Consider the following 17,529-nt stretch of genomic DNA (forward strand, 5'->3'; position numbering starts at 1 on the left):
GGAACATTGCCTGGTATACAGCAGGTGATCAATACGTTAAAAAAGAAAATCCACTATGACTGTGCTAGTCAGACTATTTTTAAGTAGAAGTCACAAAAGAAGTGCACAGAGATGGACTCCAGACTGGGACAGGAGCAAAGGAAGGGAGGAGGGAAGAGCCCAGATGGCTCTGCTATAAGCAGAGGGGCAACCTACTGGGGAACACTGGACAGGGAACAGGGGTGGACAGACTAAGCCCCAATACCAGAGGGTGACCAAGCCGGAAAGGGCTGCAGACTGCCCCCCATGACCAGACGTACCTTCTATCACTGCTTCTTTTTTGAGGCAGGGACTTTGCTACCCTGGAGACACTCCCTTAGGCCTGGCATCCTGGGAATTTGCTGTGGTAATGTGGTAGCCCTAACCAGTCTTGCTGAAGGAATAGAGGAGCATAAAAACAAGAAGGAGCAAAATGTCCACGACAAAATTAAGATAAAACTTATCATACAGGGCAGCCTGGGTGGCTCAGCGGTTTAAGCGCCTGCCTTCCACCCAGGGCGTGCGTGATCCTGGAGTCCCGGGATGGAGACCCACGTCGGACTCCCTGCATGGAGCCTGCTCCTCCCTCTGCCTGTGTCTCTGCCTCTGCCTCTCTCTCTCTCTATCATGAATAATAAAATCTTTAAAAAAAAAAAAAAACTTATCATACACTGATTTATACATCACTGTCTTATGGACTGTGCAGCCTGGCGCTGAAGCTCTGAGAACAGGCCTGCATTCAAATTCTCACCTACCTGGTGATCTGGCCCAGCCCGCAAGTTACATGAACTGGGGCTAAACGTGCACGTGCGGAGCTGTGCCAGACAGCAGCACCGATCCCACAGGCTGGTGGCCAGGGTTCAAGCAGCAGCTATAAGCAAACCTCTCCCAGCAGTGCCTACCCCACAGTCCGCACCACTACATAAACATCAGCAGTTACCACAGTGACACAATAGGATTTGGAAACAGAGCAATGCTGGTAGATAAGAATTGTTACTCATTTCTTCAACCTTTTGTTTTCTTCAAATGTTCTTAAACCATGGTTTATTTGAAATGCTATCAAGGGGATCCCTGGGTGGCGCAGCGGTTTGGCGCCTGCCTTTGGCCCAGGGCGCGATCCTGGAGACCCCGGATCGAATCCCACATCAGGCTCCCGGTGCATGGAGCCTGCTTCTTCCTCCGCCTGTGTCTCTGCCTCTCTCTCTCTCTCTCTCTCTCTGTGACTATCATAAATTAAAAAAAAAAAAAAAAAAGAAAAGAAATGCTATCAAGGAAATAAAAAGTTTACAAAACATTTAAAAGGATGCCTGGTTGGCTCATTAGATGGGGAGTATGAGACTTCTGATCTCTGGGTTGTGGGTGTAGAGCCCCATTTTGGGTGTAGAGATTATCTGTTCATTGAATTATAGAAACAGGAAAGAACCAGAGGGGAATAAAAACTGAAGATGGAGCAAGGTATCAACAGCACTTTAAATAAAATGTTTTGAAGTCCAGGGGTGACTGGGACTCAATGGCTGGTTTTGGCTCCGGTTATAACCTTGGGATCCTGGGATGGAGCCCTGCCTTAAGCTCTGAGCTCAGTGGGCAGGGCAGTCTGCTTCAGGATTCTCTCTCTCTCCCTTTGCCCTCCCCAACTCATGCTCACTCACTCTCTAAAATAAATAAATCTTTTCTTAAAAAATATGTTTTTAGGGATCCCTGGGTGGCGAAGCGGTTTGGCGCCTGCCTTTGGCCCAGGGCGCGATCCTGGAGACCCGGGATCGAGTCCCACGTCGGGCTCCCAGTGCATGGAGCCTGCTTCTCCCTCTGCCTATGTCTCTGCCTCTCTCTCTCTCTCTCTCTCTCTCTGTGTGTGTGTGACTATCATAAATAAATAAATAAATAAATAAATAAATAAATAAATAAATAAATAAATAAATAAAATTTTTAAAAAAATGTTTTTAGATCCAAATGCCTAACTTCAACACCATGACCATAAAAAAACAGCTAGCTGCTTTTGTAGATCAGAGTACATTTTTTTCCTTAAAAAAATAGGTTTTAAGTCACTAAGAATACAGGTTATCAGGGGCTGGAGGTAAAAATTGTTTTTTTTTTAAGATTTATTTATTTATTCATTCAGAGAGAGAGAGAGGCAGAGACACAGGCAGAGGGAGAAGCAGGCTCCATGCAGGAAGCCCAACGCCGGACTCAATCCCGAGTCTCCAGAATCACACCCTGGGCTGTAGGCAGCACTAAACCGCTGCGCCACCGGGGCTGCCCTAAAAATTGTTTAATAACCATCCAGAGACAGTTCCTGTTTGGGATTATAAAAAAGTTCTAGAGATGGTTGGTGGTGATGGCTGTACAACACTGTGAATGTACTTAATGCCACTCAACTGTCCACTTAAAAATGGTTAAACTGGTAACAATGTTGTGTATATTTTACTGTATTTTTTTTTGTATTTTTTTTTTAAATCATACCAAAAAAGTCACTGGCCCTCTTCACTGGGTACATAAGGTATTTCCCAATAATAACACTATAGGGGTGCCTGGGTGGCTCAGTTGGTTGGGCATCTGTCTTCTGTTTAGGTCATAATCTAAGAGTCCTGGGATTGAGCCCCAGGTAGGGCTCCTTGCTCAGCGGGGAGTAGGCTTCTCCTTCTGCCTCTGCTCCTCCCTCTGCTCATGCACAGGCACGCAATCTCTCTCTCTCTCTCTCTCTCTCTCTCTCTCATATAAATCTTAAAAAAAAACTACATGCATTCCAGATTCAGAATGATGTGAAATAATTAATATACTTTACAAAGAAATGGCACCTTAGCTCTTAGTGCTCTGTACCAGAAGTCCAAACCTCTACTTTATGGTATATATATATATATCTAAATTGTACTCTTTATTTAAAAAAAAAAAAATGTTAAAATCATCTGGCCAATTTTTTCCCCCTCAAATTTTAGTGTTTCTATAATCAAGAGCTACTAAATGAAGCAGAGACACAATGTTTTGACTCTCAGCAAATGTCTTTGTTTAGATAAATTAAGGCCTGTCTAGTGAAGACCCAAAAAAAAAAAAAAAACCCTCAATAGAATAAAAGTTATTATTTGGTTGGTATATTAGGGTAACAGAAAAAAAAAAAACAAAACACCACTTCCATGCAAATAATGTCACAAGTCGAGAAGCTCTTTCTATAATTAAACACCAAATAAATTATTTTTCTCAAGACCATTTTAGCCTTTCTAACTCAATCTCAAAGAGAAGACTCTACTTAGGAGAGCAACGCATGACGTGTTTAATCTAGTGCAGGTACTAGATTTCTAAGAACTTTCTTTAGCTCATGCATACTCCATGTTTTCATTCTTTCACTTTCCTCTTTCCTTCTATGGAAAAGTTTTTTGAATCATGACCAATGTCTGGCTGAATATCCTAGCTCCGCTCCTCAGTACCAAGTGGCCTCATTTGATCTGAAATGCCCTGAGATGCCCTGGAGGGTATTAACCAGATCACTATGGACATACACCTGGCACCCACAGGAGGCTGGTCTGATCTGGAACAGATGCGTGGAAGATTATCCCGTCAATCAACACTGCTTTAAAAGAAAAAAAAACAACTGGAATTTGGAACTGCCCATAAACTACTATCTCTAATTAACTATAACATATGAAGTCTTTACTTTCACATAGTTTTGGATTAAAGACAGGAAATTCGATCCATCCAACAAAATTCCATGAAAGGAACATGGTTGAGCCTCAGAGTGTACCAGGAATAGAGGCAAAACCACCTAGATAATTTCAATCTACAGGCAGATGCAAATTACAAAATTAAAACATCAATGACATTTCTTTTCAATCATCACCACATAAAGGAAATTAAAAACAAACAGAAAGCCTCCTGGTGCCATCTCGACACAGACAAATTGAGCAACAGCTCTCCCCATCTCTCTGCCTTACAAAATAAACTACAGGCTAATTAAACTGTGAGTGAATATGACACATCGTTTCTCTTAAAAGTACTCAACAAAACAGAGAGGGTAACATAGCCTTCCCTGAAACCCCTGCAAGAGTGCACTGAACTTCCTTTCTTGCTTCCACCTACATGTTGGTTATCTCTGCATTCCCCAGATCTCTGGACTGCAAAGTGCTGGAGAGAGAAGGACCACTCCCTCTGCTCTGAATTCCCTAAAGCAGCAAGCCAGGGCCAAGCTGGATGAAAGTCAAGTGCAATACTTGGTAGGCTGCTAAAGAAGCCTTTGCATTCCTTCTGGATATTTCAGAGTACTGGCACACAGTAGGCTGTTCATAAAGGACTTGCAAGCTGAATGGTGCCTATTTCAGGCTGTATTTATCACCCGTCATTTTGGGCCTTATAAAAATAAAAAAAAATTATTTTTGAGGCGGCAAAGGGGGAAAGAAATCACAGAAATTCCCATCACTGAACAAGTATAAAACTGAGCACCTGGCTCAGTCAGTTAAATATCTGCCTTCAGCTCAGGTCATGGTCCCAGGGTCCTGAAATCAGCCCCATGTGGAGCTCCATGATCAGCAGGGAGTCCACTTCTCCCTTGCCCCTCCCTCCGCTCATACACTCTCAAGCACTCTCTCAAATAAATAAAACCTTAAAAAAAAAAAAGCATTATAATGAATTTTAATCACTAAACTGCACCCCAGACATCAGATCTAGGGACCAATAAATAAGAGGATGAGTTCTTTCTAAACCATTAAGTCAAACTATTAACCCTTTTGAGCATTCTTTTCCCTAAAAAAGAAGGCTTCCACAAAGATTTGTAATTTGGTAGAGTAAAATTCTTAGCTGTGAGCTTGACAGCCATAAAAGATAAGAAAATTTGACAGTACTGGGGAAGAAGGAAGAGTCTGCAAGCTAACACCCCTAGGAGATCCTGCCGATTAGAACCATTTTCCAGAGCATTAGTTTCCCTGTCAAGAAAATTTCAACCACCACCAAGCAAGAACACACTGAACCTGTGAACATTTACTTCACCAGCTTTGACAATAATTCAATCTATCGAAAAGCAGCTACACTGTGATTCAAAACAAAAAGCAACTCCTACCCACTGAAGGAAGAAGTACAGGAGGGAAAGAGGAAGAGGACTGTTACTCTTTGTTCAGTCCGGCTGTGGTTTAAAAAGTCAGATTAGCATTTCTGGGTATAAATGCAATGATCTCTGCATGATTTAAGAAAAACCGAATGCAAGTACACTGTGTGTGACACTATCATTAACCCCATGAAATTCCACTCTGTAAGCCACACATGAGCATCCACAAGGATTCAGCAAGTCTCCCAATCCTATTTGCAGATACTTCTCCAATAAGAGCTTCAGGTTACTGGTACCTGCAGAGATGTAGGAAAGCCCAGAGTTGTTTCCAGAGGAAGCTGTGGGGTATTTCAACAAGAACCAAAGTTATAGGAAATACTGCAGTGATCTCACCATCACCACAACTGAGGTGGTAAACCTGAACACTTTCACCTAAAAGCCTGGCTCAAAAACCCTTGGAAAGGCAAACCTAAAGACACTTTGTCCCCTTTCAGAGGTGAATGTATCATGAGCATCTAGATATAGGCTACAAGGTAGCCTACAACATCCCTCTGGTTAGGAGGTGGGAGCTCCAGACACAGGTTGATGGTGGTAGCTCCCCAAAGTATACAGTGTATCCATCCATCCATCTAGTCTGTTTAACCATCCAGAGTGAAGATCTTGTTTGCTGCTATTCCAGACCCATGCAGGAAGAGTGGCCTATTTTAGTCCATGGTCAGGAGACAGTATGGGCACCCTACCCCAATTAAAAGCAAAAAGCTCCACCACCTAATGCCTCCAGAGTCAAGCCAACATGTCCTTCAGTATCCACCACATGCCAGGCCCCCAAAAATGGGGGAAAACAAAGTAAATTCTGCCCCTAAAAGGAATTTAGGCATCTGAGGTGGGGGGCGGGGGGGGGGGGAGCGGGGAACACCCATGTGACGGGGAGGTGGAAAGAGTGACAGATGGGTCCTGTGGGAGCACACAAATGGGAGTGTAACCCACTGTGTGGTTGGCAAAGAAGCAATGCCAGCAAACACTGCAGTGGGGGGTGGAAAAGGCAGTATAGTCTACTAGGATTTACAAGGTAGAAGGGAAGGGAGGAGGAAGGAATAAGATTAAGGGCAGGAAGGACATCCTAGAGGAGTCAGAGAAACCTATTAAAATTCCAGAAATTAGCAGTTCAGCCAAGTGAGAGCCTCAAGAATACAAGGGGTATGAGCACAAGGGGTACAACTGCAAGGCACGCAGGGGCCAGACCAAGCAGAGCCTGGCAAACCACCAGGAAGTCCACCCGGATCCAGAGGGGAATGGGGAGCCACTGAAGGTTTTTAAATAAGCAATGACTGTTTCAGATTTTTGTTGTAGGCCAATCTCTCTGGTCTTGGACAACAGTCACCACAAACAGGTACTGGTGATTCTCTGAACTATTCCTCAGCCCCAGCAAAACAAATAAGGATAACACTGCTAAAAAGACGGTCATAATCTCCTCTAATGTTTTGTGTTTTTTTAATCAAACACAAATAAATACATTACATGAAACACACAGAAGGGACCTATGAACATGAAGAACTTTTAAATGTAGAAGAAATCGAATAATACAGCCTTTTTAAGAAGTCTGAACTTGCATATAATTAGACCTAACTGAGATCATACATTTTCTCAAAGTTGTGTCTCAGGTTGGGTGCTTCCATTAAAGAATCTAAGGGGAGGGGAGCCTGGGTAGTTCAGTGGGTTAACCGGCAGCCCTTGGCTCAGGTCAGGATCCCAGGGTCCTGGAATTGAGCCCTGTATCAGGCTCCCTGCTCAGCAGGGAATCTGCTTCTCCTTCTCCCTTTGCCTGCTGCTCCCCCTACTCGTGCTCTCTCTCTCTCTCTCTCAAATAAATAAATAAAATCTTTAAGGGAAAAAAAAGGGACACCTGGTTGGCTCAGCGGTTAAGCGTCAGCCTTCGGGTCAGGCAGGATAGAGTTCACATCAGGCTCCCTTCATGGAGCCTGCTTCTTCCTCTGCCTAGGTCTCTGCCTCTCTCTTTCTGTCTTTCATGAATGAATGAATGAATGAATGTGATCAATCCTTTAAAAAAAAAATAGAATCTAAGGGGGAAAAAATTTTAACAGGAAAAAAAAAAGGACACATACCACACCTCTTTACAAGGGCAATGTCAATCTGACAGTTTCAGTCTGCCAAAATGAAGTCTTAAAAATGGAAAATAGTGTATTATACTTCCAGAGTAAATAATCCCAAATCCACATTTATTATATGGTGGCTTTTACTGGTTAATGAAACCATTACACTGTTGATGTTTGAAATAGCCAGGTTAAAAAAAAAAAATAGAAAGAAAGAAAGAAATAGCCAGGTTTTCTCTAATCATGCCATAACAACCTGGTTTGGTTTTTTTTTTGCTATAACCTCAAAATGCCTCTTTATTATAGAAGTTTAGGGAAATAGATAAACAAAGGACTAATTTTATAGTTAGACACTTAAACACTAGTGGCTTATAATAGACTTTATTTTCAAACTAGACATGCTGAAGGTCTGAACTGGTCTAGACACCTTAGAGAGCTAGCCATGTCAGGTGTGAAGCTCTGCTTATACACGGAGAATTCCACAACTAGTCTACAACTATGAAGCCATCCAATGACTGCCCACTATTACATTTCTTCACCCGCTCAGAGACCAGTAGCTCTGGACACCTCTCACTACAATCAATCACATAATCCCCAATTATATTTTCACCCACAATATAAGCCAGATAGACCTAACATCTAAAAGCTAATCAACAGAGTTACTGAGCATTTGCTTTTTATGGTCTTCACTCCAATGAAGAAATTATGATCTATAATCAGCAAGCCTCAAGTAAAACACCCAAGCTTGTAACTCCTAGATGTACCAGGGACTTGGACACATGGATGAAGGGCCTCATACAGTGGATTCTTCCCTGTAGATAATGCCTACATCTATCATGCAGATGCTGAGAATACAAACCCACAAAATCAGTCCTTTATTAAATGGATAGCCTTTTCCAAATAAGCACTTATATATCAAAACAGACAGAAATGAACACCAGGTAAGAGTTTTATCAGCCTTTGGACTGATTTTTTAAAAAGGGCACAAGAGGGGCACCTGGGTGGCTCAATCAGTTAAGCAGCCAACAGTTGATTTCAGCTCAAGTCACAATCTCAGGGTCCTGGGATCAAGACCCACATAGGGCTCCACACTCAATAGGAAGTCTGCTTGAGGATTGGCGCACTCTTTCTCTCCCTCTGCCCCTCCCCCCACTTACACTCTCTAAAATAAAATCAATCTTAAAAAAAAAAAAGAATCACAACACTTAGGTATCACTGTCCACCTATCAGAATGGCCAAAATCCAAAAGACTGCCACCACCACATGCTGGCAAGGATGTGGAGCAACAGGAATTTTCATTCATTGGTGGCAGGAATGCAAACCAGTACAGCCACTTTGGAAGACAGCTTGGCAGTTTCTTAATAAAATTAAAAATACTCTTACCATACAATCCAGTAACTGCACTCCTTGGTATTGACCCAAAGAAGTAGAAATCATTTGTCCACACAATACCCTGCACATAGATGTTTGCTGCAGCTCTATTAAAAAATGCCAAAAGTTGGAAATAACCAAGTCCTTCGATGGGTTAATGGATAACCAAGAAGACAGTAAAAAAGATCAGTGGTTGCCAGGTTAGGGAGGGATGAAAAGGCAGAGCATAGAGGATTTTTAAGGCACTTGGTCTACTCTGTATGATGCTATAATGGTAGATATGTATGATTACACATTTGTCCAAACCCATAGAATGTACAAACACCAAGAGTGAGCCCTAATGTAAGCTATGGACTTTAGGGGATTATGATTTGTCAAAGTCGGTTCATCAGCTGTAACAAATGTACCACTCTGGAAGGGAATGTTGATAATGGGGGAGGCAAAGAACAGGAAGTATATGAGAAATCTCTGCACCTTCCCTTTAATTTTGCTGCAAACCTAAAACTGCCCTAAAAAAATAAACTTTAAAAAGAGAAAGAGAGAGAGAGACTGAGAGGGTCTCTCTCCTCCAGGGTATAGTCGAGCAATATATCTTTCTAACATGCTCAGGGGAAAGGAAAGACATCTATAATTATCTTCAGTGCTCAAGAACATGAATGCTAGTATTAGATGTAGAGGAAATAATACAAGGCAGGAAGGCAAGTAATAGGATTATGGCACCATTTCTCTTCAAATTAACTAAAACAGTGAAAAATCTAACAAGGCCTTCGTTTAATTGAATATAAGCCTTATCACAAACTTTCTAGCCAGCTATTAACAAGGGCTAAGTTTAAGTTAGGGTTGTCATGGGTTGTGCAGCTTAACCTTGACGTAAACCACAGTACAGTGTTGTACTATGGACCCTTTACACCCACAGACCCATTTCATGTGGTCACACACATTTCTCCTTCCAAATTACATACGTGAGGTCAATACCACTTCAACACAATCTGGGCCCCAGACCAGTTAACAAAACTCTCAAAAGTTTAATGGAATCTCTTCTCTCTTAAAGGAATCTCTTCTCTGAGTTTGTTTTAGTACCACCTGCCAAGTCTTAAGGAATCAGGTAAACCACAGGCATTTTTATTTGTCTCCCTGAATATATGAATCAGAGATTAAAGAACAACTGAGCGGCTTTTGGTACTTGTAGACTGTCATCTAAAACAACTTTAAAACTCGACTCAGTAAGGCCACAGAACATTTCAGAAAGTATATTTGGTCGGACGTCAGTTTTAGCTGAGGGTAAGTGCTAAGAAATAAAGCCACGACCTTAAACACTCTTCAAGTGTTCAGAAGGCCTCTCATCTTATACACCAGGAATGAACGTGTTTGTCTGTGCAAAGCCAACGTGTCTGTGTACAATTTACAGGCCTACTTATAATATGGTCAAGTGTCAAAGAGATACCCTTTCATAGTACCTCCACCCCCTAATCCTCTCCCAAACAAAAACAGCCTGAATTGCTCACTGTATGCAAGAGGCTAGAGATTCTGCTTCATATAAGTTTTACTACTTTCCATGGTTCACATTCTCCAAGAGACTAACCCTCTCATTTACTAACTCAAACCTTAAATAAACTGCTTCCACCAACTTCCCCTCTTCTCAAACCCCCACTCAGCAGAGAAGTCTCTCTCGGCCAAGAAAGCTACAGAGGAGGCTTGGAAGTGGCTGCCTCTGCAAATTCCTCCCCCTTCCAACCAAAAGGGCACTTCAAGAACTTGACAGTCTGGAAACGTGTGCATGTTGCTCCAATTGCATTCACCAGGACTGGATCTGAGCATGCAAAGTATCTTTCTACAATCAATTTCTATTTAGGCTGCCAATTACACTGAAACTTTGGTGGAAATCTGCTTCCTAAGCAAAATCAGAATGCCATCCAGGTCCCACGTATGAGCTAACACTGGGGCGGCATACACCCACTAACACATACACACTCAGTCCTCCGCTGAAGACTTTTTCTGGCACAGGGGCATCCTAAACTCGCCCCATTTCATTTCCAGACTATCATCTTTGATCCATTCCCAAATTCATGCTTTTTTCTCCATCTGAAGGTTCAGTCTCATCAGCTATTGTGCAGCAACTACGGTAATTTACCCCCTTGATTTCTTGACATTTTCTTCCCTGCTCCAGGCTGGGAAACTGTTTTGATCTGAATAGAGTTGTCTGTGTGGGGATTCTGCACGTTAGTGATGTGGCTAGCTGGCAGGGATATTAGGTGAGAGCACACGGCGTACTTTTTGCCAGTTTTGCTGCACCTCATCACGGCTGTAGTGGCCTTTCTAATCGCCTGCTATACACTAGGAGAGTACAACACCTAAACTAACCCTCTTCAGGGGAGCCTCGGGGCCTAGGTGGAAACAGAACAGACATCAAGTATCTGGGCTGTGAGGCGAAACACCCCTAGACGTAACACCACCGATGAGGCAGACGCAGGTACAGATGTTCCCTTGACCCCGTCCCCGGCAAGGGAAAAGGAGTCAGTCGATGCCCTTTCACCGTGGTTTGAGCCTGTCCACGCTTCATAGCCTTCACCCTGCCCAGGCTGGTGTAAGATGCTGCATGGCCCGACTGTGTACTGCCGCTGCCACCCACCCCCCCACACCCCAATCCCGACCGTGCTAAGGACTTCCAACGGAGGTGGGAGCACTCGCTCCGGCAGCCGCCCTTCCCTCTCAATCCTGGCCAGAAAACTCCACTTCCCGGATTCCCGGCCACTCTCTCCCGCCCCCTCCCAGGGCGATCAAGCTAGCGCCGTCCAGATGCCAGCGAAGTGCCCAGCCCAGCTACGCACCCCCCAGCACCCCAAGCCAGGCCCCTGGACCTGACTCCGGCTCCCTCCGTCTCCCACAGCCTAGGGATCCCCAGATCCTCGGCAGGCTAGGACTGCCCTAGCCTGACTCCGGCCCACCCCGCCCCCCCAGCCACGCCACCAGCCTCCAGCACCGCCCGGGAGGGGCCTCCTCCCAGGAGGCGAAAAGGGAACGTGCGTGGTGGTCCAGCAGCTTTGAGCGGCCGGACCCCCAGGGGGAGGCCAGACTCGCGGGGCCCCGAGGGGACCCCTCCCTCTCCCCCCCCCTCCGGGGGCCAGCAGCTGTCGGCAGCGGGTGCGCCTGCTGCGGGCTCCCGGGAGCCTCGGGGAGTTCGGGGGCTGCCCCGTCCAGGTGCAGCCTCTCCCGGCGGCGGGCGGAGGTCGGCGCCGCGGCGCGCCCCCGGGGGCACTCACGATGGTCACGCTGGCTTTGCGCAGGTCGCGGTTCTCCTCCTGCAGCGCCTTGCACTTGAGTTTGTAGGTCTCCAGCTCGATCTTCAGCACCTTGTTCTCCTGCTGCAGCGAGGCCAGGCGGTTGGTGAGCTCCTCCAGGCGGAACGGCGAGATGACAATGCCCCCCGACTTCCCCCCGCCGCCGCCTCCCCCGCCGCCGCCTCCCCCGCCGCCGCCGCCGCCCGAGGTCGACGAGCAGGACGACTGCATGGCGGCCGAGCTGCTGCTGTTGCCCCCCGCCCCGTCCGTGTCGCTCTCGCTGGCGCTGTCCGCCATGGCCGCGGCGGGCTGGGGAGAGGAGGAGGAGGAGCAGGGAGGCGGCGGCGGCGGCGGCGAAGGCTGGGCTGCGAATGAGTGGGCGCCGGGCGAGCACAGGGGAGCGCCGAGCTGGGCGCCTGGCAGCAGGGCGCAGACTCCGAGCGGCGGCGAGAGAAAGAGAGGGAGCTTCCCGCTGCCAAGGGACCTCCTCTGCCGGAGAACAGAGACCCCGCCCGGGCTCGGGCAGTACTGCACTGGGGCTCGCTCCAGCCGGGCCTGGCGCGCTCGCTAGGCCGCCCGACAAAGCTGGCCCGGAGCTCCGGGGCCCGCCCGCCGCCGCCGCCGCCGCCGCCGCCGCCGCCGCCGCCGCCGCCGCCGCCGCCGCCGCGGCCCGCCTCCCTCCCGCCTCCCGCCGCCCGCCTCCCCGCGCGGGCTCCGACCCGCGGCCCCGGGACGCGCGGCCACCGCCGGCGCGGGAAGGCCAGGCCAGCCTCCGCACCAGCTGCGCGCCGACCGCACGTGTTCCGAGGGGGGGCCTCCCGGCCTCCCGGCCTCCGGGCCCCCAGACCCGGCCCCCCGCCCCGGCCTCTTCCGGGCCCGCGCCGGCTCCCGCGGAAAGGAAGCCTCGCGCCCTGCTGGCCTCGCAGGTGCCGGGGACACGTGGAAAGGTCACTCCGTGGAGCTCCCCACCCGGCCCTGGCCGAGCTGTGCCCCGGCCCTCCGCCGACTGCGTGTGCTCCTGTCTCCCTCTGTCTGCCTCTAACACACACGCAGCCCTTTCGGTTGTATCGTCTCGGTGAGCTTCGCCGGGAAGCCCAGGAGAGCGAGCGCCAAGGGGGCGGGGGACGGCAGCAGCCACAGGTTCACCTCGTTAAGAAAGAATTTGCGGAAGAGACACGCCGCTCTCTTTACCCCCCTCCTAACAATCTCGCAAACCAAACCGCGCTCGATTGTTTAAACAAGGTGCAACTCTTTTCTGTCTCTCTCTGCATCCTGAGAACAAGTGCCAAGACGTGTCACGCAATAGGATCAAGACACTAACACTTCGCTAATCCAAAGAGAGACACTTTCTGTGGGTTAGAACCCGTCTCTTTAAGTGCCAGTTTTCCAAAGTAACTGCAGACCTAGCATTATGCTGTACAAATGATGATGAGTAAGTGGGAATGCGGGATGACCGTCACCCTTATTTACTGTCCTTTTGCCCACTCCTAGAAAACTTTAATAGGTCAAAAATAATACATTAATGACTCTAACGTGATCTAATTCAGGGTTCTGGTTTTGAAGCCTAAGATGGAAAACTTTTATTCCCCCTCTTCCCTCCCAAAGAAAGGGCCTGCACGAAACCCGCCCAGCAGGTGACATCTCTAAACTGTTGACACAAAACAGCTTTCACTTATGTATAAAAATTGGAAAGTGAAACCGACCAGACTAGTTATTATCTGAGCTTAGTCAAGGAAAGAACAAACACTTGGAAACAGAAAATGGGGGGGGAAAAAAGAAGTGTGAAAATTGTCTATTGCTTTGAACTTTTTGGAAATGTTTACAATGCGTCAGGAAGGCTAAAGAGGTGGATTTAGTGACTTTTATTCCCACTCCTCTGCTATCTTTGAACCTAAGTTTGATCTTATGATTAAGCTTTCAGCGGCGAATGGAAACTGGCACCTCGGAATAAACTCAAACCCCAAGGGTTCCGATGACATCATCTTTCACCAAGATGGCTGCTTCCAGCCGACAGCTGAGAAACGCCAACTGCAATTCACCCCCAAATCTTTTTTTTATTTTTTATTTATTCATGATAGTCACACAGAGAGAGAGAGGGGGGCAGAGACACAGGCAGAGGGAGAAGCAGGCTCGATGCACCGGGAGCCCGACGCGGGATTCGATCCCGGGTCTCCAGGATCGCGCCCTGGGCCAGAGGCAGGCGCCAAGCCGCTGCGCCACCCAGGGATCCCCACCCCCAAATTTCTCCGAGTTATTTTTTAGTGCTAAAGGACTTTTGAACTTAGGCACTGTTGGGGTGGCAGGGGGGAAAAAAAAGGATTGGCTTTGCTCTTCAGAAACATATGGCCAATGTAAATTGTGAGAAGTGATCCAGAGTGATTTTCATTGAAAACTTTTTTTTTTTTTTGCGGGGGGGGGGGGCGGGGGGGTTGGGATCTGGTGCATGAGACAAGCAGCTCGTTCAAGTAGAAAACGGCTTCTGGAAAACTCACTCGCCGGGCGAAACGGACGAGGAGTGAAGCCCGCAAGGAGCGGCGGACGGGCCGAACTCGGATCGAGCCGCAGTCCTCCCGCTCGGTTCAGCGCCGTGATAGCATCTCCCAGCCGGCCTGGCTTCCATACTTCACAAGTTTCCTATTGTTCCCTATCCCGTCGTATCTTAAAGCTTCCACTTTTAGAGCTTATTGCGACAGAAACATTCCTTCCAGGCAGGGCAAGGAGCAAGCTGGCTCCCAGCGCTTATCGCCAGCCACCTCGGAAAGACCGACGGACTCCCCCACGGCGGCCCGGGGGCGGGGCCTAACGCGCCCGACTTCCTTAAAGGGCCCACGCTTCAGAGGAAGCTTGACAATGTGTTGGTCTTGCACAGAATCTGGAGGAAAACTGTATTTTGACACGGCGTGTGTAGGCAGTAATTGTGTTTACAAGACTTTGGGGGGTCGGGGGGGGGGAAGCCATCTTCTAAAGCTTCCCTGCTGATACAGATGGGAATAAACTGGGGAATATATATTTTTTTTTCCACTGTGGTTTTTATTGTTATTGCAAAGCAGAAGCGTGTCTAATTTTCTAGTTCTTGTAAAAGTGATTCCCCTTATAAACAGACCATTTATCACAACATTGGCTCGGTAATAGCATTACAATGGGAACACTAGTTACAAAACCAATAATATCGTTTTAAAACTCCTTCTCAGCTTTCTAGGGGAAATGAATCAGAAGAATAGGTGGCAGGCAGTGTGTGCTGCCTGGAGGAAGAAGAGGCACATTTAGATAATCACTCCCATTGGAGAAATAATGAAATTTACCTTTGCCCTAAATTCAAGCTGCAAAATATAACAACAAAGGAAAAGAATACCTTATAATCTAATTACAAGGCACAACATCACAATCTTTCTTTGTCTAATGCCATCTGTGCAGCTGATTTGCTCCATGGCCTTGAACCTTCCAATAGTGAGATTAAGCTAATGCCATAGATCATAGGGAAATTTTGTTTAATTTTTTATGGCTACAAATAAATTGCTGTACATACCTAGTTATATTAATGTCACATACTAGTGATTTCATTCAAACTCTGAATGGTTTCAGTGGGTGGTTGCAGGACTCATTGTTACAGTTTTGGAAAGGCTTAGAATGAGCCAATATGAGCCAGCTGTCAGAGTGCCAGAATTCGGATAGCATCATAAAAGAATGGGGCACTCTGGTGTCATTTCTTGAAAAGTAGAAGATCTTGAAAGATATCTTGCTTGTTGAAATATATCCACACTTCCTACTATTGCTTATCTTCAACCACCCCATTTCTTTAACATGTTTTTTTCAACATTTTACATTTATTGATGTCAAACTACTCTTGCATATCCAGCATCCCACCCTGGCAAAAGATCATGACTACATTGCTTATCTTCAACCACCCCATTTATAATTATATATCTCATCTCTTTCCTCCTGTTTATGTGCACTCATTAAAGGTTCAAAGGAAGCAAAACCATCTCTACGAACGGCACACAAAAGAAATATGTCATCAGCTAAAGTAAATTGGATGAGAATCAAGTAAGAATTTCAAAAATAAAAAACAAAAAATGAAACGTATGACATATATCTGGAGATTTGGCAACCTATGTGTCTTGACACATATCCTACTGAATTGCTGACCTAGAAATGCTTTTCTTAAATGGTACTAAATACACAGCAGAACTGGAAAGAAAGTAAAGGGAAATACCAGTCTCCAAAGCAAAGAGAAAAACTAGAAACAATCTATAAGTCCACCTATAATATAACTCCTGTTATATTCATGCAATAGAATAATATACAGCAATGTGAACGTGCAAACTACGGCTACATGAAGCAACATGAGTGAACCTCACAAACATATTAATAAGCAAAGGAAGGCAGACACAAAAGAGTATATGCTGTATGATTGCATTTGTATAGGGTTCAAAGATAGGCAAAATTAATCTATGAGGTTAGACATCAGAATAATGATGCTTTTTGGGAGGAGATAGTGTTTGGAAAGGATACTAGAAGATTTCTAATAATGTTCTTTTTCTTTATCCAGGTACTTGTTATGTTGGTATGTTCACTTGTGAAACGATATTGAGCTGTATATTTATGATCTATGTACTTTACTATATGTATCTTGCACTTCAACAAAATGTATGAATCCAAAAAGGGGAGGAGTAAGGTACTACAAACCAGAGTGGCAACCTAGCAACTGAAACTGAAAGAGAAGCATTGTGGGGTTTGTTAATCATAAGTTTAATTATTGCCCATCAGGGACAGAATTTGAGGACTTGGGCCATTCAAGGCAGGAAGATGTAACCAAGGAATGTACAAAATGCCAGATAAGCTACACCACACTGAAAGTCTTCCTATCCACAAACAGGAAGACAACTAAGAGGCTTATTTGCCTTAAATTGGATTCAGAGTTTAAAAAAAAAAAATCTCTTTGGAAAAATTATCATCTAAACCTAAGCCTCAAGGAGCTAGGAATTTCACATATATGCTTCATACTACCTACATGGTCCAAAAATCCCCAAGCCGACATAGTATCTTACAGGTTGAGTTGGCCTGGGGAATTTCTGAGTGATGGAAATGTTCTATACTTTCACTGTGGTAGTGGTTACACAAATGTATACATTTATCAAATCTCATCAAACATACTGAAAAAGGCTGTTTGTACTCTATGTAAAATTCAAGCAAGAAAATAAACTGGCAAAAAATATTTGGCATAAAGATGGTAGTATTTCTAGTGTACCTGACAGGAACAGGCCAACTTCACTCTGGAAGCAGTCTCAAAATAAAAATGGGATTACAATTGGAAATTATAAAACACACAGAAATAATCCCTTTCAAATAAAAATTAGCAAATGATAAAAATAGGAAGGATGCTATTCCTAAAATTTCAGTTAAGACAAGTGTTGGAGAAAGTTGGATAAAATTAATTATATTTAAAATAAAATCCATAAAAGAAGGAATAGAAAGCATAAGATAGAAAAACACAGACTTAAAAACAGAACAATCCAAATTACAAAAGAATTAAAGAAAATATTTAGAACTTAAAATATGTAGTAGGCTAAAATCAATTAACCAAACAAGAACACATCTGCAGCCAAAGTACTAGCTTTATCTAGCTTGCTGCAATAAAGGAGAATGTACACCATAAAAGTTGTAGGAAGGGGTTTATTATAGGATTGGTGCTTGACTGTTGGGGATTTACCCCAAAGATTCAGAT

General features: G+C 45.5%; 1 protein-coding gene across 1 annotated transcript in view; it reads right to left on the reverse strand.

Annotated features, from left to right (window-relative positions):
* The window catches only part of CCDC6 (coiled-coil domain containing 6), a 107,091-nt gene extending 94,854 nt beyond the window's left edge, over positions 1–12,237 (reverse strand). Inside the window, exon 1 of the mRNA XM_026013579.2 lies at positions 11,787–12,237. Coding sequence (XP_025869364.2) covers positions 11,787–12,101 — 315 coding nt within the window. The 5' untranslated portion in view covers positions 12,102–12,237. The remainder of the gene's footprint in view (positions 1–11,786) is intronic.
* Between the last annotated feature and the right edge of the window lie 5,292 nt (positions 12,238–17,529).

This window comes from Vulpes vulpes, chromosome 4 (genome assembly GCF_048418805.1).
Source record: "Vulpes vulpes isolate BD-2025 chromosome 4, VulVul3, whole genome shotgun sequence".
Taxonomy (NCBI): Eukaryota; Metazoa; Chordata; class Mammalia; order Carnivora; family Canidae; genus Vulpes; species Vulpes vulpes.